Below are 22,080 nucleotides of genomic sequence, written 5' to 3'. Positions count from 1 at the left end.
CTCTGGGGTGGTAACCACCTTGCTTCTGCTTCAACAGTGTGCCGGCAAACTGAAGGGGCTGCAAGGCTGAGAGACAGCCTGGGGCCTGGAGCAGGGAGGGAGCGGTGCAGGGCCCAGGAGAGGGTGGGCTTCCTGAAGAGGCTCCAGGGAGGGGGCCGCAGGTGGGAATGGGGTTGTAGGGGTAGGGTACGAGGCGTGTGGTGTGTGGGCAGCTTGTGGAGGCAGGCGCCGGAGGCAGGAACGTGGGTGCTCCGTGCGGGGCGGGGAGGAGATGGCCTGTGCTCACAGAGAAAGCTCTCGCCCCGCGTGCGACGGAGCCGGCTGGCCCCGCCCGGGAGTTTCCCGGCTTCACTGCGCGGGGTCCAAGGACTGCAGGTGTCTGGGCTACAGAGACGGGGAGGTGCGGCCCAGGGAGGGCTGCGTCCGGGACTGGGGTGCGGCCCAGTACCTCGTGCCTGCCTGTGGCCTCCCCCTCCCCCCGTCCACACGCAGTCTGTGCGTTTACTGGGACGTGGTGCTCACAGACAGGTGACCTGTTGCCTGAGGAGGCGGGGTGGCCGCTTCGCTAGATGTGGTTGAGAGAGCTCCGCATGCACGTTTGGGGCCGTTCCTCTTGTAGCTGCCGCCCTGCGCCCGGCTGCGTGGGGTACGCGGTCTGTGGTGAATTTGGGGGCTGCCTTGTACCGCGCGCACCGCTGGACGTTGTTCCACGTGGCCGCGGCCGGCGGTGTTCCCACGGAGGCTCTGTAAGTTCGTCGCATCCCGGTGGCGGTCCCTGCACCTCACGTCCCTCCGCGGGGTTTCCCGGGTGTCCGGGCCCTAGCGGCGGACGCTCACCCGCGAGTGCCGCGGTGGGCTCCGGGGGGGCCGCCCGGGGCGGGTGTAGCATTTCTGGCTCCATGGTGATGTGAATTTAATTGTCTCTTTTAGGGCAGCTGGTGGAATTTTTAAAGAAAATTGAATCTAGAGGTCCGCTCTCGTGCGATACTGTTCTGAAGATATTCTATCAGACATGCAGAGCCGTGCAGCACATGCACAGACAAAAGCCGCCCATCATCCATAGAGACCTCAAGGTACCGCCTCCGGTCCGTCTCGCGGGCCTGCCCCGCTGCCCCCGGTCAGGATGGCCAGCTTGCCAGCAGTGAAGTGTGCGATGGCTTTTCCAGAGAAGAAGGAGCTTCTTAACGCCAAACTGGGTTGCTGGAAGTTTCTCCCCTGAAGCGGCGCCGAGCCCTCTCTCTGTATCATTTGGCTTTGTGGCCTCCTGCGGCCTGGTCCTGTGGCTTCATGCCACCTGCTTGGCCATCACGCCCCCTGCCGGCCCTTCGGCCGGCCCGGGGATGCTCTCGACTGAGGCTCCCTTCCGTCCGCCCCCAGGAGCGGGGAGGAGGCTGCCGCCCCTCGGGGTCGTCCGTGCCCTCACCCTGTGGTCATCCGTCCCGGCGTGACACCACAGGGCTCGCTGTCCCGCAGCAACCAGTGCCGCCGAGGGACCACAAGGAGTGCTCACGTGCCTTGGCAGGGCACCGTGGGGCTGCGGTACTTGCAGCCGCCCGCCTGCTGGGGACGAGGGGCACCGCGGTCCTGATTCTCCCTTTTCCTGGTGATTCGTGAAATAGACGGTTTTTGCTGTGTTTGTAGTCAGTGCCTTATTCTTCAGTTAACTTGCTTTTTGCTTTTTTTCCTGTTTTCTTGTCCATCAGGTTGTTCGTTAGCGGGAGCTCCTCCCTCTGTTCTTACGGCGGCCTTTTTCATGTTGTCTGTGCTGCGAATGCCTTCTCCTGGTTAATGGCCTAGTTTCTATTTCCCCTGTTGTGTCTTTGGGAAACTCAAGACTTTGTGAGATTTGCCTGACGTCCACGAAGCTCACACCCTGACTCCGACCGCTTCTTGGGGGAGCGGTGGCCCCCGCTGTGTCCTATTTGCTGGCACAGGTTGTTTTTGCCGGAGAACCTTACAGTCCCTTAGTGTTCTCTCTTGTCTGGTCTGTGGCCAGCTTTCAGGTATGAGGAAAGCGTGCCTCCGACCCGGCTGGTCTGGGACAGCGCCCTCTCCTCCTCAGGGCCGTGTACCCAGGGAGGCCCTGGCGCCCTGTCTGTGCAGTGACGTCTCTGTTTAGATTTGACCTTGGGCGAGCCTGACCTTTTCCTTTCGTCCCTCAGCCCGAGTGGTCGGCACGTGCGCCCCCGTTACAGAAGGTCTGTGAGGTGGGGGCCACCGCCTTAGACCCCGCTCACAGGGCTGCAGGGGTGTGTCTGGAGGGGCCTGGGCCGCGGCTGCCCTGCACACCAGCCGGCCCTTCCCTGCTGTCTGCATGGGCCTTCCTCAGTTGACTGGGGGCTGGTGGATTGTTTCGTGGCGTCAAGACCCATGCTTTGTGTGTTAATGCGGGTGCTTGTGTGTCCGTAGTCTTTTTAAGGGAAGGGGTATCTAGAAGGGTAGAATCAGTAAAGGATCAGCGCTTGTGAGCTTAGCCCGGGTTGGACGTCCCTTGTCTTCTCAGCGCCCTCTGTTCGCCCAGTGCTGGGACCCCCTGCAGGTGTCCCTGTGGCCGGTGCGTGGACCTCACCGTGTGGTGCCCTGCGGAGGGGCAGGCGGGACACGGGGGGTGGCAGAGACCACGGGGACGCGTGTCCTTCTTGTTCTCCTGTGCGTGGCTCCTTCCAAGCCTGCGGGCTGTGGAGTGTAGCCGGTGGCGGGCTGTTTGCTCGCGTTAGGGTTTGCGGGTCCGTCCGTCTCGTGTGGGGGCGCGTGTGCTCGTGCACTTGGTTGATGTCCGCTTCCTGGGCTGTTCTGAACCCCGATGCCCTTGTCTGTGCTTTGGCCCGTGGACGCTTGCACCTCTGTTGGAAGTCCTCACTAGCAGCGCGTGGCGGCCCCCTGTGCCCGCACTTTGCTACGTGACCCGGGTCATGTGGATGTGGCTTAAGTGGTCCTAGTTGGATTTTCCTTCTGCTAACAAAGTTGAGCATCTTTTCAAGCGTGTCGTGCTTTGGACGTTCTCCGTGGGGGCGCCTGTGGAAGGGTCCCTTTCACTTTGGCTCATTAGAGCCCGCGCTGGTCACGCTGCGGCTCGCACCATCACCCTCTGCACAGCGTCTCCGATGGGATGCTCTGGTTTCAGTGGAGCTTCCGTGTCTTGCCGAGGCGTCTTGCCAGGCATGCTGTTCGGGGGACCTGGCGTCCACCTTTGCCCGTAGGGGCGGGTCTTCCTTGGTGCATCATGGGTGGCCCCCTGGCTCTCCCAGCACCTTGCCTGGATGGCCGTCCTGTTCCCTCAGCGCCGCCTTGCCACGGGCGTGGCACTCACTGGGTGTCCTGTGGGGCTGTTGGTTGGTCCTGGACCCTGTGCTCCTTTGCCTTATTTAACAGAGCTTAACAGTTAAGGCCTGACTTCTTAGGGATCATGTGGCTCTTTTTGGCTCTTTGCGTCTCCACATGACTTTTTGAATTAGGTTCCTCCCAGAAAACTTTCTGGAATTTGGTGAGTTGCCTTGACTGTTCCCCACCCCCACCCCACCCCACCCCACCCCACCCCACCCCACCCCCAGAGCGTGAGTTGACAGACTTCCTGTAAAAGGCCCGACTTTAAACATTTCAGCTTTGCATACCAACCTTCCTGAACAGCGCAGGCAGCCCTACGGACAGCCAGGCGCGACCACGCCCCTAAAGCTGCTTCTGGACCCCTGTTAGGAGATGTCAGTCTTTTTTGATTCTTCCGCCAACCATTTAAATATGTAAGAGCCTTTCTTAGTTTGCGGGCTGTGTCGAGGTAGGCGGGGCTGGACCACGGCTGGGGAGCCTGCTCTAGAGTGGCTGTGCACACCCGTGCCTTTCATGTCAGGAGTGTGGTCTGGTCCCTTGTCTGTTTGGATTTTAAGAGTTTGTCTAAATTTTTATAGTTTTCCAGGGGTGTCTGGGTGGCTCAGTCAGTCAAGTGTCTGACTCTCGATTTCTGCCCAGGTCGTGATCCCAGGGTTGTGGGATCGAGCCCCGCGCTGGGCTGTGGGCTGATCTTGGAGCCTGCTAAGATTCTTCTCTCTCTCCCCGCCCTTCCCCTCCCTCGGCCCCCTCCCCTGCCACTCTCCTGTATACACAGGTTCTCTCTCTAAAATAAGAAAAGAGATCTTTAAAATTAGAGTTTTCTGAATAGGAAGTGTTTTGTGTATCTTTTGTTCAATTTTTTCCTAGGTTCTTGATGTATTTGGTAATTTTGAAGTGGTATGTTAAGTTTTTTCATTTTTTAACTGACTTATTATCTTTAAAATGTTTTTTAGTGTTTATTTATTTTTGAGAGAAACAGCATGAACGGAAGGGGCAGACAGAGAGGGAGACACAGAATCCGAAACAGGCTCCAGGCTCTGAGCTGTCGGCACAGGGCCCGACAGAGGGCTCGAACTCATGAACCACGAGATCATGACCTGAGCTGAAGTCAGAGGCTCAACTGACTGAGCCACCCAGGCGCCCAATTAACTGACTTATTTTTTAAATTTGTTTAAATTTTTTTCTTGAGAATGTGTGCAAGTGGCAGAGAGGCAGAGAGAGGTAGGGGACGGAGGATCTGAAGTGGGCTCTGTGCCGACAAGCAGAGAGCTGATGTGGGGCTCGAACTCACAGACCATGAGATCGTGCTGAGCCGAAGTCAGATGCTTAACCAACTAAACCACCCAGGCACCTCTTTTTTTTTTTTTTTGTAGTTTCTTTGTTTTGAGAGAGCATGCATGTGCAAGCGAGGAAGGGCAGAGAGAGAGAGAGAGAGAGAGAGAGGGAGAGAGAGAATCCAAAGCAGGCCTCGTGCCATCAGCACAGAGCCTGGCTTGTCGGGGCTCAATACCATGAACCGTGAGATCAAGACCTGAGCCAAGATGAAGAGTTGGACACTCAGCCGACTGAGCCGCCCCCAGGCGCCCCTAACTGACTTTTATAAAGGTTTTTTGTGTGTTTGTATACCTTACATGATCGATTCGAGTTGTCTTTGATTTATGGTTGGTCCTAACTTTATTTTTCTTGAGTTCCCCGTTTTCAAAGGTACACGTGCTGACTTCGATCAGAGAGAGGTTAAAATGCCGTTTCTTCCCCTTTGCGGGAGGAAGGCGCCCCCAGGCCTGGGTCTCGGCACCCGAGCCCCTGACCGCCCTCTGGGATTCTGCAGGTGGAGAACTTGTTGCTCAGTAACCAGGGGACCATCAAGCTGTGTGACTTTGGCAGTGCTACGACCATCTCGCACTACCCGGACTACAGCTGGAGCGCCCAGAGGCGGGCCCTGGTGGAAGAAGAGGTGAGTCGTGTGGCACGTGGTGCCCTTTGTGGTCTGCGCGGCCTGGGTCTCCGCAGTCGCCGATGCTCTGGCTGCGGCCGCGCGGCCTGCCCGTCCCACATCCCGGCGTTCGCCTCCCGGGCTCGTGTGTGGGCCGGGAGACGCCGAATTTGAGGCTTACCTCATGTCTCCGTCCCTCACTTCATCCCAGACCTTCTTACGGCCTTTGTTAATTGCGGTGTTTTTTTGTATTGTGATAAAAAACACACAACGTAGAATTTACCGTCTTATTTAATTTAACCATTTTTAAGTGCACGTTCCAGTGGCATTAACTACATTCGTCATCGGTCAGCCATCCCCACTGTCCATCCACAGAACTTTCTCACCGTCCCAAATGTGGTTATTAAAAAAAAAAAAAATCACTGAAAACTCTCCCTCACGGGTCCTACAGGAGACCCCACAGGAGATTGGTAGGTTTGTCCTGAGGACGTGTGGGTAGCAGGCAGCACAGAGCAGGACAGAGCCCGTGCACATGTGACTGTGCAGCCTGGGGGAGGGACCTGGGGGGCTCTTTGGTGTGCCCTCCGCTGGACACCCCCAGCCGTTCCCCTAGGGGCTCGTACTTAGATAAGCAGCTCACAGAAACCACACAAGCCAAACACAGGAGACAGGAAGCCACGCAGAATGACGGGGGAGGGGAGGTGCTGCATCCGTGCTCTGCCGGGGACCCCGAGGAAGCCTGCCGTGAAGGAGTCGGGGACGGGATGTGGGCCAGCGGGGCACCTCTTGTCTGGACGGAGTCCGTCCCTGGACCGGGTGTCATGGGTCGAAGCACAGGTGCTCCTGACCTGCTGGCTGTTCCTGGAACTGACTGTGCTCCATTACTGAATCGGACGCACGTCGGATCACCCCAACCCAGCGCATTCCTGCTTGTGCGTGAGAGCGTTCCTAAGGAAGTCATTCCCGGCAAAGAGAGTATGTTTAACGCTCTCCTTCAGTTGCTCGGCTGGCAGAACGGAACAGCATAGCAGCGTGGGAGGGGGCCCCTCGGTCCCGTGTGGTGGGTGGTTTTGTAACCGCCTCATGGGCTCTGAGTCCTGTCTCCATCACTGGTCTCAGTGGGTCCTTGGAGGTGTGCGAACACCCACTGTGTCTCACGCACACCTGTTTTTGGGTGATGGTTGCTTGGTTGCCTCCGTCTCCCGGGCGGGGGCATGGGGGCCAGCTGCTTGCTCTGGCTTCCTGTCCTTTGCCTCCTCCCGCCTCTGCTGTTTGCCCTGGTGACGTGTGTGCCCCACTACCCTGGCAGGAGCCCCCCCACACCTCCTGTGATGGTTCTTTATCAGAACTCGTGGGTGCCGTCTTTTTCGGGGTTCGTGGTGTGTCCTTCAAATGCCCCAGATTCGCTTCCCACTTGACCCTATGTTCTTTGTCGGGCTCCCATCCCTTGGGAGCCCTGCCCACTTGCCGGGGCAGGAGGGCGTTCTGGGACGAGCAGGTGCCTGCCCTGCCCACCCTGCTGTGTGCGTGCCCGCCTTGGAGGAGAGCCGCCGGCTCGGGGTCGGGGGGAGGGGGAGGCACCGGAGACCACTCGGGGCGTGCGTGCCTGTGTGGGCACGCCTCCACGCATGTCCTGTGGCAAGTCACGCGTCTGTGCCAGTGCCTCCACTCTGGTGTGTCCGGTGGGCTTCTTGCCCCCCCACCCCACATCTGCCTGTCCCCCTCTCCCAGCGAGTGGCCCGGTAGCGTCACCATGTGCACCTGCGCTCCACTCCAGCGCACGTCCGAGAGTTGTGGTGTCACCAGAGAGCGTGAATGTCCCAGAAGGAAGTCAGGGTGGATTTGTGGCCCTCGGGTGTCCCCCTCCCCCGATCTACAGCCCAGACCAGGCGCGTGCTCTCAGATGCTGTGTTGACAAGTCCTTGCATCTGTGCTCTCTCCTTCCAAGGGGTTTAGTTACTCATTTGATTGCATCTTACTTTTTAATTACTTGACTTGACTTTTCGAGCGGTTGCTGGTTTCCGGGAGAATTGAGCTGCAGGCGGTGCCGTGTTTCTTCTGAAGGGCTAGGCCCGCGGACGCGCGTCTCCCAGCTCCCCGACCCTCACACTGCACACCCTCTCCTGGCTTCTGTTTGCTTTTCGTGCTTTGTGGGCTGTGCTGGGTCAGCATGGGTCCCTCTGTGGTGCACCTGGGTCTCTTTGGCCAGTGCCGCGTGCGCACGGTCAGGCCGCGTCCGGTGTCCTGTCGTCTGCACGCTTACAGGCGGCAGCATGCCGAGCGGCCCGCACGTGGGTTCTCGTGTCTCCTCAGGGTGTGAGCCTGGATCGCAGCGGCCGGTCTGTGAACAAATCCGGCGTAGAATAGGGCTTTCCACGGGAGCTTGCCAGACGGGCACAGCAGCGCAGAACCCTAAGTGTGCGGCTTGGCGACTTGTCCCGCGTGGGTGTTCCTGTCGCCCCACGTCTGGGCTGCGTGGTGCCCCCGGCTTCACCTCCCTCGCGGCATGCCGGGTGCGTCCGCCCGAGGACTTACGCGCTCTGACCCCGGGCCTCACCTGCACCCCTCCCGTGGCCTCTTCAGAGCGTTGCCGTGGAGTAGCACCTTCAGGTGGAGAACAGCCCGTCACACTTGCCACGTGTTTGTGTTTCCTTGTCCGGCTGAGGTCGTGGCAGCGGAATCTGTAGCCCCGTGGCTGGTGTTCGTGTCTGCCGTGTGCGGCGACGCGCGCCGTGGGCGTGTGGCTCTCCCCCTGGGCTGTGCTGCCAGCCTGTCCTCGGTCCCGTGTCCTGCCCTGTATACTTGGGTCTCAGGATCTTGCGTGTGAAAACCTGAACCGACCAGCTAAATTTGGTTTAGTTCTCTCTCCCGTTGGAGAAGGTTCTTTGTCCACAAGATCCCGTCAGGAGGCTTCTTTTAGAATAGCACTTCCTCTCAGAGACACGAGCGACCCAGCTCACGGCTCTGGACAGACTTCCTGTGGGTGACACCTGCTTCTCCTCACACCCACACGAGCTTCTCCTCACACCCACACCCGCAGCGAATGCTTGGCGTGCGTGGCTGCGTCAGGAGCACCAGAGGCGCTCGGGAGACGGGCGGCAGTGGGGGTGAGGAGGGAGTTGAGCAGCCTGCCGTCTGTGTGGGACGCAACGGGGTGTAAGTGAGCGTCGTTCACAGACGTCCTGCGGGGTATTTGGGGAAGTAGCACGACATCGACGCAGGACAAGTGGTGCTCACGAGTGGCCTTCCTTTGAGACGTCTGTGTCTGTCCTTCAGATCACCAGGAACACCACACCCATGTATAGGACGCCAGAGATCGTGGACTTGTACTCGAACTTCCCCATCGGCGAAAAGCAAGACATTTGGGTGAGGCGGCACGGCTGTGTGCCCGGGCAGCCGTGCCTCTGGACGGGGGTTCTGGCCTCCCCGCTCCGCTCCCCGTCCCTGTGGCCACCCTCCTTTTTCTTCTCCTTTCCTTGTCACAAGAACCACCGTGATTGCCCTTAGTGGAGCGGAACCGAGCATAAGTTGGGTGGAGTGTCCGAGTGCTGCAGAGTCCCGGGGTGGCACCTTCTGCCCGGACCTGTCTGCCGCCTGCAGGCCTGGGCCTGAGCTCCCCCTGCTCAGAGCCCCTTCAGAGCAGCCGGGGCTTCGTGCAGCCTGACCAGTCCCAGCCTTGGGTCTTTTTGCCGGTCTGGCCGTGGCCAGAGTGAGGGCCGGGCCCCGACGCCCAGGCGACCCCGCTCCCTTCACCTTTCTGAAACCCTGTGGCACTTCCTGCGTGGCGTAGCGCTCCTCCTGGGGTCCGCTGACCCCTTCGTCCAGCATCAGGGTGCGGAAGTTGGGGAGCGCAGCTCTGAGCGGCCCGGGGCTGCGCCCGCCGGTGCGGAGGCACCCTGCCCCTTCCCTGGCCTCTCCGAGCAGGGACAGCCCCAGACCTCCCGGGCCGCCTCCAGTGCTGACCCCGCCGTGGGTGCCGACGGGCTTCACCGTGTCTAAAACGTGTGAATCGGTAGGATTTGCACGCTGGAGCCTTTTCTTGGGATAGCGGCAGCCTGTGGTGTCAAACTCACCGCGCGTCTCCTTTCCGCCCCAGTAGGTGCTCCTCAGCACGGTCGGCTGGGGGACACTCGTACGCACACACGGCGGTCAGTGGGGGGACTGACGTTGGGTGCCGAGGGTGTGGCCTCCACTGGGCCCCGAGTGCCCTGCTCAGTCTGGGCCACGAGCGTGCCCGCGTCGGAGGCCACAGGGCTAGCAGGCAGCGGCAGACCCCCAGGACCCGCAGGCCTGCTCCCTGCCTTCTGCCCTAGTGGTCTCTGGAGCTGCCCTGCTGGGTCCCAAGTGCCTGAATGTGGGCACTTTTCCCGTTGAAAGGACCTCTTGCTGAGAAAATAAGATTGTTGTCTGTTCTTCCTCTCATCTCCATAGTTTGTGCCTGATGAGGGCAGAGAGTGGGCTGGGTGTGCCTGGAACTCAGACCAGGGTGTGGCTCCAGCTCCTTGACCTTTGGCTGGATGGGCCCCGCCCCCTCCCCCACCCTCTCAGCCCCCAGCCCCTCCCCCCTCCCCCCTCAACCCTGTCCCCACCTCAGCCCCCGCCTCCTCAGCCCCCTCCCCCTCCCCCCCCCACTCCCTCTCAACCCCTTCTCCCCCAACCCCTTCCTCTCCCCTCTCAGCCCCCTCCCCCTCTGGGCCCCCAGCCCACCTCCTCAGCCCCCTCCCCCACCCTCTCAACCCCTCCCTCCAACCCCCTCCCCTGCCTTCTCAGCCCCCTCCCCCACACCCCCTCCTAGCCCCCACCCCCACCACGCCCCCTGTCCCCTGCAGGCCCTGGGCTGCATCTTGTACCTGCTGTGCTTCAGGCAGCACCCATTTGAAGACGGAGCAAAGCTTAGAATAGTCAACGGGAAGTTTTCAATCCCTCCTGATGACACCCAGTACTCTGTGTTCCATGACCTCATCCGTAAGTCCCGCGTGCGGGGACCTGTGTCACATCCAGGGCCCCGGCCGTCCCCTGCCCCTCACGGCTGTGTGGCGGCCGCTCTGCTCAGGGCTTTTCCTAGCGCTCAGCCCCCTTGTGAATTCTCGGTGCTTTGAGTGGCCGGTTCTGGTAACTTTGTGCCGTTTTCGCTGTGGCTCTCTCGTCACGTTTCCCTCTCTCGCTTGTAAGCGAAATCAGTGCTGTAAGTGAAATGAGGGGCCTCGGGCCTGTGATCTCGGGAGGGTGGGCACTGCTGACCCCAGACCGTGCCCTGAGCTCACCTGCCTCTGCCCTAGGCGCTACGCTGAAGGTCAACCCCGAGGAGCGGCTGTCCATCACAGAACTGGTCAACCAGCTCCAGGAGATTGCAGCCGCCAGGAATGTGAACCCCAAGTCGCCCATCACTGAGGTAGGGGCCTTGACCGGTGCTGTCAGGACGTTTCCGTGAGAGGCCGCACCTGCTCTAGGGCAAGAGACACGGCTCCCCGAGGGGGCTCACGAGTGCCGTGGAGCCTCCACAGGCGGGGGTGACAGGGGAAACGTCCCACCCGATCATAGGAGCCGGGGGAGTAAACCGGGCGTGGGGCCCTGGTGCTCAGTGCTTAACCTCCTGGGCTGGTTCCCTGCATCCCAGGGGCCAGGGCGGGAGGTGGAGAGGAGCACGGGTGAGGAGAAGGCCACGGAAGGTCACAGCGGGGTGAGGGGGGAGAAGGCCACGGAACGTGCCGGGGGGGGGGGGGGGGGGGGGCAGTGGGTTCGGTCCAGAGACAGCCTCGGAGCAGTCTGGCGCTAAAGCGGGTCGGCCCAGAGTGCCACGTAGCCCCGCAGAAAACGTGCTCGTCCCCAAAGGCGAGCAGGGGCCCCGGGCGGCATGGGGAGGTGTCTGATCGGTGGGCAGGCCTGCCTGCGTGCGCGCCCCTGGGAGTCCCCGTGGATGGACGCAGCTCCTGGTGGGTCCACTGCTGCGCGTGTCCTGATGCTAGTGCTTCTGAGACCTGTGCCCCACGCGTGCAAACCTTAAACCTCTTATGTAGGGGCCGAGTGTGCAGCGAGGCCATCCTCCCCACGGGAAGGCAGCCCGCCACACAGGGCCGCATGCAGCAGACAGGGCCCCTCGAGAGGGGGAATAGGAATCGAGTCTGAAACCCAAGAGTGGAGGCATACGAAGTGTTCGGCTGTGTGGTTCAATAGGATGCTGTGAAAAGGAACTTTAAAAGGAAAACGGGTGTCATTTACCCGTCTTTAACAACACAGTCTCTGAGATACCGAGCAGCATTCATTAGTTTACAGGGAGTCGTGGGAGGCATCGGGTCACGGTAGGGGATGTTCTGTTTCTTCCAGAAATTGATAAGTAGAGAATTTGCGAAGAGGAGACGTGGCCTAACAGTGGTAGTTGCCGACCACTTGGTGGCATGTGTATTATTTTCAGGAACTCGTAGGATGTTAATACCGATTCCCTACTAGGTCACTAAGAAAGGCAAGATGTCGTCACGTTCAGTAGAAACGATAGCACGTGTACCTCATTTCCTGAGTTTAATGTGGTAAAACTCCACCTCGATGGTCGTATTTTGTAAAGCTTCACCAAAAACCCTAAAGCACACTACCGGGTAACTTATAAAACAAGTCACCGGCAGAAACTGCATCTTCCCTGAGACTGAGGAAGGCTGAGGAAGGCTGAGGCCGCCCCAAGGGGGCTGAGCAGGAGGTCTGCGCCGTGCACCTTGCCTCCGGGCTGCACGAATCTCTTCGAGGCTCCAGCCCCACACTGCCCTCGGGCTCAGCTCGCGAAAGAGCCTCACTGTGCACAGCCCACTGCCCCGCTCCTGTGGCAGCCAGAGGGCACGAGCCGACTGAGTCTGGGTGCACCTCCCCACACAGATGCCTCAGCCCCGAGGGTCTGCCGTCCGCACGCCCCATCTGCCCTGCGTCGCCGTGGAGCCTTGGCGTGCGGTGGGCGTGCAGGGAGCACTTGCAGAGTTGGGCAGGTTCACGGCTGCCTCCTCTGTGTTAGGTGTGTGCCCGAGCACATCGGCTCCAGAACAGCACATGGGCAGGTCAGTTGTCAGTGTGGTCTGCCTTTTGGTTCAGCTGGGCTGTTCAGAGTCCGGGAAGTTCTCTTGGATGTTTTAGTAAGTCAGGTAGAGAGAGCTAGGTTAACTTGGTGGCCAGCGTACCTGGGGCCCACAGGCACCTTGTGCCAGCATCTGAAGGTTTTCTGTTTGGGGAGGAGCCACCTGAACCCTGGCCCCGGCCTCTGGAGATTGATTATTTGCATTTGGAATCATTGCAGCTCCTAGAGCAGAATGGGGGCTATGGGAATGCTGTCCCATCTCGAGGGCCTCCCCACCTCGGGGGCTCCAGCAGCGGTGGCTACAGTGGAGGTGAGTGCCCCCTGCCTTGTGCCCCCCCCCCCCGTTTGCCCCTGGGGTTACCATGCTCCCGCTGTGTGCGGCGCACCTGACAGCAAGAGACAGGCTACGTGTTCAGGGCCCCCAGGACCACCCTCAGGTTCAGATTCCCTGGAACCGCCAGGACTCAATGGAACTGACACGCTCAGGACCACAGGGGACAGGGGAAGAGGCGTGAGCATCAGCTGTCCTCTCCCGACACCATCAGGGCGGTACCGGTCCTCTAGCATGGAGTGACAACTGGCGGTGGCCACACGGGCCACCCACCCGCGTGGCTCACTCCGCCTCGGAGGCCCACAGCCGCTCTGTAAGTCACTTCTTGGCGTGTAGAGGAGGGCGTGCCTTGAAGGGCAGAGAGTAACCAGGAGGACAAGTGCATCAGAAGGAGGGTGTGGAGAATAGAGCGGCCATGGTAGGATCTGGGGGGCTGGAGGGCTCCGAGCGGGGACTCAGACGGGGGGTGGCAGAGGGTCGGCTCTGGCAGCAGTGGAGGTGAGGCCGGTGGCCTTCTATAGCTCAGGTCACGTGTGGTGAGCGACCTCTACTCCCCTCGGCCAGTGTGTATCAGGATGGGTTGGGTACCCAGCAGTGGCATAACTATGTCCCCACAGAAGCCCTCAGCCTGAGCTCTGTGTGGCCATGCCTTGGAAAGTTCTGGAAGGCCATGCCAGGACGTGCTTCTCTGCCACAGGCCCCCATGCTCATCCCCCACCTCTCATTCTTTGGGGCGTGGAGTCCTGGGTCCTTCAGCTGTCCCCGCCAGCCAGCAGGGCCCATGCCCTGGGCGCTCCATATCCATGCACGGTGGGCCCTGGGTGCCTCCCTGAGTGTCCCGTGTGTGGGGCTGCCTCATCTGCCATGGCGGGGGGCGGTGGGGGGGGGGGGAGGGGGCTTCTCAAGGCCCCAAGGGACGACCCTGCCGCACATGGGCTCACACCACACGAGTGGTGGTGCCTGGCCAGGGCTGGGCCAGCTACTGCCTAGTGACGAACCAACAGAAACATCTCACGTGTGGGCCATGTCGTCCAGCCTCGTCCCAGCCGCGGGCCGGCCGTCTGGCCGCTGGTGCTGCCGCTTTACGCACAGAGGCTGCCAGAGAGGCCCCCGCGGCACAGGTGCAGTCGTAGATCATGCTCGTCTCTTCACACCGACGTCTCCCACCCGAGCCCCCTTTGATGACCCCACCGTTGCGGCCCTGGGGTTTCAGGGACTGCCTTCTTTTGCTACCACCCTGTTCTCATCCAGGCAGCCGTGTCCTGCAGGTGCCCGTTTGGAGCTATGGTCAGGAGCCTGGGCTCTATGCCAGCAGCCCTGTCCCTGCAAAAGATAGAATTGTGCCCCAGGCATGCCCAAGGTCTACCATGTGGCCTGTGGCCTGGCTTGGGGTGACCAGGCCTCCCCCCTGTACGGCCCACCCCGTGTTCTCCCCCCTCGTCCTTCCCCACCCTTTCCTCCTCTAAGCGTCTGTGGTGTCTGTGTCCGCCAGGCTGCCTCCCCTTCGCTGGTCCCCTCAGCGTGAGTTAGTGCATGCTGGGAGTGGGCTGGTGGGACATCACCGAGACGGGAATGGAGGGCCACGTGTGCCCAGAGGGACCAGCTCCTCTTCACGGGGCCCAGCTTCTGCCCTGGGGACGGAGCAGCTGGCTAGGCACTTCGTGGGTGCCGGGCAGGGCGGGGCTCCCCCCCAGGCTCAGGCAGCATTTGGCTGGTTTCGTTCCTGTGCCCGGATACTGTGCGCTGATGGTCGGGCTTGACAGGAAGCAGGGCTCCCTGCCCGTTCTGGTTCTCCCGTCTCCCCAGGAGCTGGCTCCCACCTACGCCTCGCGGCCCCGCCTCCAGCCCCAGGCTGTGCTGTGACTTGAGCCGACTTGTCTTTGCTTCCAGGCCTGGCGCTTGCCGAGTACGACCAGCCCTATGGCGGGCTCCTGGATATCCTGCGGGGGGGGCACCGAGCGCCTCTTCACAAACATCAAGGACACCTCCTCCAAGGTCATCCAGTCCGTTGCCAAGTGAGTGAGGGCACGTGGGCACGGCGTTTAGATGACAGTGACAGCACGTGGTCTCTTTGTAGTAGGGGTTTCCCGACCTTTGGGCTCTGTCCCGCCTCCAGACCTGGCAGGACCTGCACTTGAGGCTGCTGGTGAGCGTGTGATGCCATCAGCCTCGTGGGCCCAGGCAGGGGGGTGGCGCTGCCTGATGGGGGTGCCTCGGCCACCCGTTCCCACCCCTGCCGCGGAGGGGCACACGGGAGTGCCCGAAGCCACGGGGCCCTGCCACCCTCGCCCCCGGGAGGTCTTTTCCATGGAGCACCTGAGCCGCCAGCCTCAGCGCCTCCCTTGCACCGGGACAGTGCCCCTCGCATTTGTGTGGTTTCTTCTCCGTGGCGTGGAGCAAGGGGGACAGTGGAGGGGCCCAGGACACCTCACGACCGCAGGCCCACTGAGCTAAAATGTTGAGTCACTCGGGCCGCTTGGGTTTGAGCGTGTGGGTAAATCAAGTCGCTTTGTGAGCAGGTTGTTGAGGGGAGTGCGCATGTGCACAATCGGGGGCTACCCTGTCACCCTGGACACCGGCCCGAGGCCCTTGTGGCCAGCACACATGGCCTGCGTTTGCCAGGTCCTCCGGAGGCATCTCCACTATGCCTAGGGAGCTCCGTGGGAGCCTCACAGGCCCGGGTCTCCAGCACGCCCACCCCCCCCCCCCCCCCGCCCCCGCCCCCGCAGGCCAGCTCAGGGATGTCAGCGTCCACGTGAGGCTCTGCTTCTCTGTGCCGATGGTTTCAGGGGATGATCCGTGGGAGCTGGTTCTCAGGCCGGGGGTCGGGACCCTCGTTCTCTGTAGTTACCACGTGTGTCTGATTGCGTGGAGGCTCCTCTGCTTTCCCTGTTCTTGTGTGTGCGCACACACCAGCCGCAGACAACACAGGTAAAGTCGCACACACGTTGCGTGAGCACGCGCGCACCCGTGTGAGTGTTGCACGTGTGAGCACTGTGTTAGATAGCAGCGCGCACGCAGTCTCTGATGTGACTTTATGTAACGATGAGAAACCCGATTTCTACTGGCTGTGGATCAGTGTCCCGGGCCACGCCTTGTCGAAGGAGCTCTCCGGGTCTGTCCCTGGGGTCTGGAGCGGTCCGGCTGCTGTGGCTCACATTCTGGTTGGGGGGCCCAGACAGGACAGGTGGGGACGCCCGTGGCCTGTAGGCTCGCCTGCCGTCTGCGGCGCTTCTCCACTCGCGCCTCCGATGAGGGGCGACCTCGCACGGTGCCGCCATGTCGTGGGCCCCTCCACGTGGCTCACCCCACGGGCCGTCATCCTCTGCATGTCGTGCGGCCGCAGCACCGGCAGGGCGGACGGCAGGTCTCATCCCGGCAGGTGACGTTGCAGGGGTCTTGGGGCTGGCTTCTGGGACCGGAGGGCTCTGGAGCCATAGCCCCTGACGACGATGAGCGGGAGGTTCCAGAACGCGGGAGAAACTTCTCAAGTCTCTCCGAAAAAGGCGCACCAGCCGTGCGGAAGCCCTGTTTCTTGCTGGGCCTCAGGCGTGAGGCGGGTCCAACATTTCACAGCCTCTCTGCTGAGGTGCAGGGAGAGAGCAGACGGGCCTCGGCTGCCAGCCTCTCCAGGGTGGGTGCGGGGGCTGGGTGCCCGTGGCCTGCTGTGCGACCAGGTTGCCGGCGCCCCGAGAAGCCAGGGCTGGGAGGGGGGAGGGGGAGGGCTTGGTGCCACATGCTCGTGCACTCGTGCACCGCTCTTAAAAGCAGTTTTGAGAAACGAAGGAACGTAAAATCGTTGCTTGTGTGTGTGTTTTTCTTTTAACATTTTTTAATTTTGAGAGTAAGCGTGTGAGCAGGGCAGGGGCAGAGAGGGAGAGAAGCCCAGGCAGGCTCCCTGCTATCGGCCCACATGGGGCTTGAACTCACGATGCGATCACGACTTGAGCTGAAATCGAGAGTCGCACGCTCCACCGGCTGCACCCCAGGGGCCCCCGTTGCGTGTCAGGCTAGAGGTGGTGGTGGTTCGCTTCCGGATTTAGCTGTTGTTGCGACTGACTCTGGGTTTGTGCAGCTATCTTATACCTTCAAGTGGAATATTAACAAAAAGTAATAACCCTAACGGCGCACCTCCGACCGGCGGCACAAGCAGAATGCGGTCGGGGTGGCGGCCTGGGGATGTTAGCGGATGTGCCTCGGGGCGCGGGCGCACAAGTCTGGGAGGCTGCTCGGGGTCATCCCGGTGCGATGGTGAGATCGGAGCGCAGACGAGGATGAAACGGTATCGCCCGGTGTCCTCGGGATCAAAGGGTTCTAGAACAAGAGAAAAAGGATACGTGTCAGGGTCCCGGGACCATCCCCGGGGGGAAGGTTTGCCGAAGGACACCCAAGACCGGGCGCGGAGTCGTCCTCACAGCTGGGATTTTCCTCAGAGATAGGACGCGGGTCAGCGTGTCAGCGCTGGGAAAAGGCTCGCAGCACAAAGTGTGGGGGAACAGGCGGGGCTTCCCGAGTCCTTGGCCGTGGCGTCACGTGGGAGGCGCTTGATTTCCCCGCCCGAGCCGCTGCAGCACAGGTGAAGCGTTGTCACCCAGGGTGTGGGTTGCAGCTGCTCTCGGGCCCCCTCCGCTGAGCACACACCAGCCTCCGGACTCTAGAGGGAAAGCAGGTGTGAGCATAATCACGTCTTGGTGCAAGCAGTCTGGGCACAGGGGCCACTCCTGCCAGTTCTGGGAACAGCGAGGACCCTCCTGAACCGGCAGCCACAGCCGAGGACCAACTTGCAAGCAGGCCTCTCAGGGTGGGCGGCTCGGCCTGCGTAACTGTCTTCCGCCCGGGCTGCAGACGCCTCGGATACCGACGGACTCGGGAGCTTACGGTGAAGCAGACAAACCCGAGGCTGACCCTGACGGGCCGTCTGTCTAGCCAGCACGCAGACAGCCGGAGCCTCGGAGGGGGGAATGGCAGAAGACGCTGGTGCTGGCCCTTTCCTCAGATGTGACCAGTAACGGTGACGTCTGTGCGCGTGACCACCAGGGCCGGGCAGCCATGCTCTGTCCCTCACCGGGCCCGCCAGCCGTGTCCACCAAAGGAGTTCTCCGTTTGGGTCCCCTGTGGGGTCTGTGGCCACCGCACAGCTCCGTGTGCCACAGGAGGGCCCAGTTAAGAAAGGCCTCGGTGCAGGTGGCGTCGGGCATTAACTGACTCTCCGGGGCCATTGAACAGCCCAGCCCCTCTCTGGTCCAGCCAGAGCCCTTTCAGAGGGCGCGTGGGCCCAGGAGTCCTGGGAGGCCTCTCCCTGGAGGGGAGGGCCTTCCTGTGCACACAGACCCAGCACACGCAGCCAGCGTGTGCCCACGGCCGCTCCGTGTCCCGGGGGCCGGGGCCCAGGTCCGGAGCATGTGTGGCCTGTGGGCCTGTGGATGTGCACGTCTGCTCGCACGTGTTTCTCTTTCTGTGACCTGCCTGATTGAAGTTTTTGTTTTACTGGTATTGTACGTTCTATTTTTAAGTGTTTATTTTGAGGGAGAGAGTGCACACGCACGAGTGGGGGAGGGACAAAGAGGGAGGAGGAGAGTCCCAAGCAGGCTCTGCACTATTGGCACAGAGCTCGACGCAGGGCTCTATGCCACGAACCTCAAGATCATGATCTGAGCCGAAATCAGAAATCGGTGCTCAACTGACCGAGCCACCCAGGCGCCCCTGAGAGAGGGTTTTTTTTTTAATGTTTTCTAATGTTTATTTTTGAGAGACAGGGCACGAGCGGGGGGAGGGGCAGAGACAGAGGGACATACAGAATCCGAAGCAGGCTGCAGGCTCTGAGCTGTCAGCATAGAGACTGATGCAGGGCTTGAACCCATGAACTGTGAGATCATGACCTGAGCCGAAGTCGGACACTCAACTGAGCCACCCACGTGCTCCGGGAGAGCTAATTTTTAGATGGTATCGCTCAGTCTGTAAATTCATTGCACTATAAATAAAAATCCTGGTGTTTTTACAGATTTTGATCTTAAAATTTGTATGTAAGTTACCCAGAATTGCCAGCAGTATTTTTTTTTAATGAGAATAGGGGACAAACCCATTCTGTGTCACTTTTCTTTAAACACGGGTACTGTGCTGGTGTAGGTGAAGTGAGCAGACCACTAACTAGTACCCAGCTGTGTGGGACTCATGTAAAACTAATGAGACCTAGAAGTCTGGAAGAAAGTCACGGGATACTTATCGAGTGGTGCTGAGGCCATAGGTATCTATGAAAAAATTGGATCTTTATCCAGTAACAGCTAAATACATTAATCCTGATTAATTAAAAGGTCTAATTGTCAACAGCAGTTTTTTAGGGAAAATAAAAATATAGAGGGAGCGTTTTTATAACAGTGGAATAAGGTAGATTTCTTAACTCTAACAAAAATTGCATAATATGTAGCCGTGGAAAGAATGATGATAAACTTAAAATAAAAATCTAATATTCCTCAAAATCACATTTCTTTTAAATTTCCAAAAAGAGTTTCACCTGGGTGGGTCATCCGGTTAAATATCCGACTCTTGATTTCAGCTCAGGTCATATCACGGTTTGTGGGATTGGGCCCCGCGTTGGGCTCCGAGCACAGCGCCTGCTTCGGATTCTCTGCCTCCCTCTGTCCCTCCCTTGCTCACTTGCTTGCACGTGCTCTCTCCCTCCTTCTCAAAACATAAACATTTTTTTAAAAAGTAAAAATAGGGGCACCTGGGTGGCTCAGTCGGCTAAGCGTCCGACTTTGGCTCAGGTCACGGCCCCGCGTCGGGCTCTGTGCCGACAGCTCGGAGCCTGGAGCCTGTTTCAGATTCTGTGTCTCCCTCTCTCTCTGACCCACCCCGTTCATGCTCTCTCTCTCTCTCTCTCTCTCAAAAATAAATAAACGTTAAAAAAAAAAAAAAACTAAAAAACAAATTTCCAAAAAGCTATGGCAGTGACTGGGAGTAAATGCGTTTAAACCACATAACTGACAAAAGAATGGTATCTGTTACGTGCAGTGAGTTATGCAAACTAGTAGCGAAAAAAAGCACAGAGGCGACGAACAGTGGCCAAACCATGAATAAACTATTAGGAGATGCTCAGCTGCATTATTATTTTGTAGGCATCACGTACTTGAGTCTTGTCTGGTCCACTGTGACCGTCTGTGTCTTCTGACTGATAGTCACATGGATTCTTGGTGTCCTGGGTGGGCGCCTACCATGTCTGCTCCATTTCCTGCTCATTGCCCGGCCTTCTGTGGCTTTAACTGGGCATCTCATAGGGTCCCTTTCTCTCTCCTTTCTTACCATATCAGTTATCCTTATTTTTAAAAAAAGTAACAGCTTTTTTACTAGTTGCTCTGGAGTTTGCAGTACATGTTTACAGCTGACCCACGTCTACACAGGCAGCCCGCACCAGCCCCCCAACCCTCTGTCACCCCACGGTGGCGCTGCGCCCCATCGCTGTGCTCGTGCTAGCATTCACTTTACCCGCACAAACGCACGCGAGTATGCGCGTCGTCGATGGGGAAAGTGCACAGGTGGGCATGGCGTTGCCGTGACGAGTTCGAACAAGCAGTTTTCTCCTGACTCCATCAAGAGCAAGAAACATAAAAGTGTTCGTTTCACTGTCACTTCTTTTGTTCTTTTGTGTAGACCCCGTTTCTGACCGAATCATTCTCCTTCTCTTTGAAGAGCATTTCCTTCCAGGCACGTCTCCTGGCAGCACTTTCTCCCAGTGTTTGAGTCACCTCTGGAGGGTGATTCCCAGGGGACGGAGTTCTGGGCTGGTGGGTGTTTCTCTCAATACTAAATATTTCACTGTGTCCTTACTCACGTGGCTTCTGGAGAGCAGACAGGTGCACTTCCTGTCTTTGTTTCTGTGCAGGTAAGATGTTTTATCCCTCTGTCCCCTTTCCACGTTTTTTTTCCTTTGGTTTTTTGCAGTTTGAAGATGATATGCCTGAGTGTAGGTGACTCGGTATTTATCCTGCCTGGTGTTCTCTGAGCTTCCTGGATCGTGGTTTCGCGTCTGACATGATTTGAGGGAAATTCTCGGTCCTTGTTGTTTCAGACCTTTCTTCTGTACCTGCTCTCTTTTCTCCTTCTGGTGTTCCCGTTAAATGTACGATACACCTTTTGTGGTTCCACGTTGCCGGTGATTTTGTTCTGGGTTTTTTCAGTCTTTGTTCTCTTTGCTTTTCATTTTTTAAGCATTCTATTGATAGATCCTCTAGCTCAGAGACTTTTTCCTCGGCCATGTTCAGCCTAATCAGCCCATCAAAGCCTGTGTTATTTCTGCCACAGCGTTTTGTATCTCCGGCATTTCTCTTTGGTTCTTTCTTAGAATTTTTATCTCTGTTCTTACTTACTGTCTACTTTATCAGTTAGAGCCCTTAGCATATTAGTCATAGTTGGTTAAGTTCCTGGTCTGACAGTTCCAGCGTCCCTGCCATGTCTGGTTCTGATGCTTTCTCTGTCTCTTGAAACTGTGTTTTTGCCATTAGGTGGGCCTTGTAACTTTTTCTCGTGAGCCAGACATGATGTGCTGGGCCAAAAAAACTCTCTTCCGTTTTTGTTACTGTCTCCTTTTACAGCCAGCCCCTGCAGTCACGCCTCTTCAGAATAGAAGCGCAGTAGGTTTCCACCGGGTCTCTGCCTCTCCGTCTCTTAGACGTTAGCTCCATGCACACGGCTGGAGCACACTCACACGTATACATACACACATGCGCACACAACGTTTCCCGTGAGCTACGGCCTGAACGGCGAGATCCCCCACAGCCTCTCCAGGACCTGCTCCAGTTTAAGCTCTTGTGACTTAACTGTAGAAATTTCTGGGATTAACCAAGCGCTCTTCTTTCTAATTCCAGTTACGCGAAGGGAGACTTGGACATATCTTACATCACATCCAGAATTGCTGGTATGTTTGTCACTGTTGACCATAGGACATGCTTCTCATTCCCTCTTGAGGACAACTCGTGGGACGCTGGCCTCCAGCATATCCCTTGCTTCAGTGTCAGGCAGAGTGTGCAGGATGTGGCCTGGGGCACCTGCAGTGGATGGTGCCAGTGTCGACCCAGTTTCTCCCCCTGGTCTGGAACTTCCTGGAACTCTGAGGTCATAAGGGGAATGATGCAAGGCACATTTGAAACTTGGGTCTCCCGACCAAACCCACACCCAAATCTCGACCCTTGGAGACGCTGCTCTGTGGCAGGCCCTCTGACTGAACTTCTGTCCCAGAGGCACTGTCTGGAGGTCCCAGAGGGTCTTGCTTGTAAATGGCAGGCATTGGAGGGGGTGGGGGTCTGTGCTCCCTCCATTCTTGACACGCCCTGTACTCCTCAGTCAGCAGCTGGGGGAGGGGGGTGCGGCGGGTGAGGAGCAGGGGCCTGGGTGGCCAGCTGTCTTGCCAGTGGCCGGTGAGGCTGCCACACAGAGGCCACGTGT

General features: G+C 58.9%; 1 protein-coding gene across 1 annotated transcript in view; it reads left to right on the top strand.

Moving 5' to 3' along the window:
• Positions 1 to 22,080, top strand: part of GAK (cyclin G associated kinase) — a 52,980-nt gene that overhangs the window by 12,914 nt on the left and 17,986 nt on the right. Inside the window, 9 exon segments of the mRNA XM_049630122.1 lie at positions 931 to 1,073; positions 5,153 to 5,278; positions 8,534 to 8,623; positions 10,087 to 10,222; positions 10,537 to 10,649; positions 12,531 to 12,621; positions 14,533 to 14,588; positions 14,590 to 14,657; positions 21,504 to 21,553. Of these exon segments, the coding sequence (XP_049486079.1) occupies positions 931 to 1,073; positions 5,153 to 5,278; positions 8,534 to 8,623; positions 10,087 to 10,222; positions 10,537 to 10,649; positions 12,531 to 12,621; positions 14,533 to 14,588; positions 14,590 to 14,657; positions 21,504 to 21,553 (873 nt within the window).

Source organism: Panthera uncia, chromosome B1 (genome assembly GCF_023721935.1).
Source record: "Panthera uncia isolate 11264 chromosome B1, Puncia_PCG_1.0, whole genome shotgun sequence".
Classification (NCBI taxonomy): Eukaryota; Metazoa; Chordata; class Mammalia; order Carnivora; family Felidae; genus Panthera; species Panthera uncia.
This window is presented reverse-complemented; position numbering and strand designations above follow the sequence as displayed.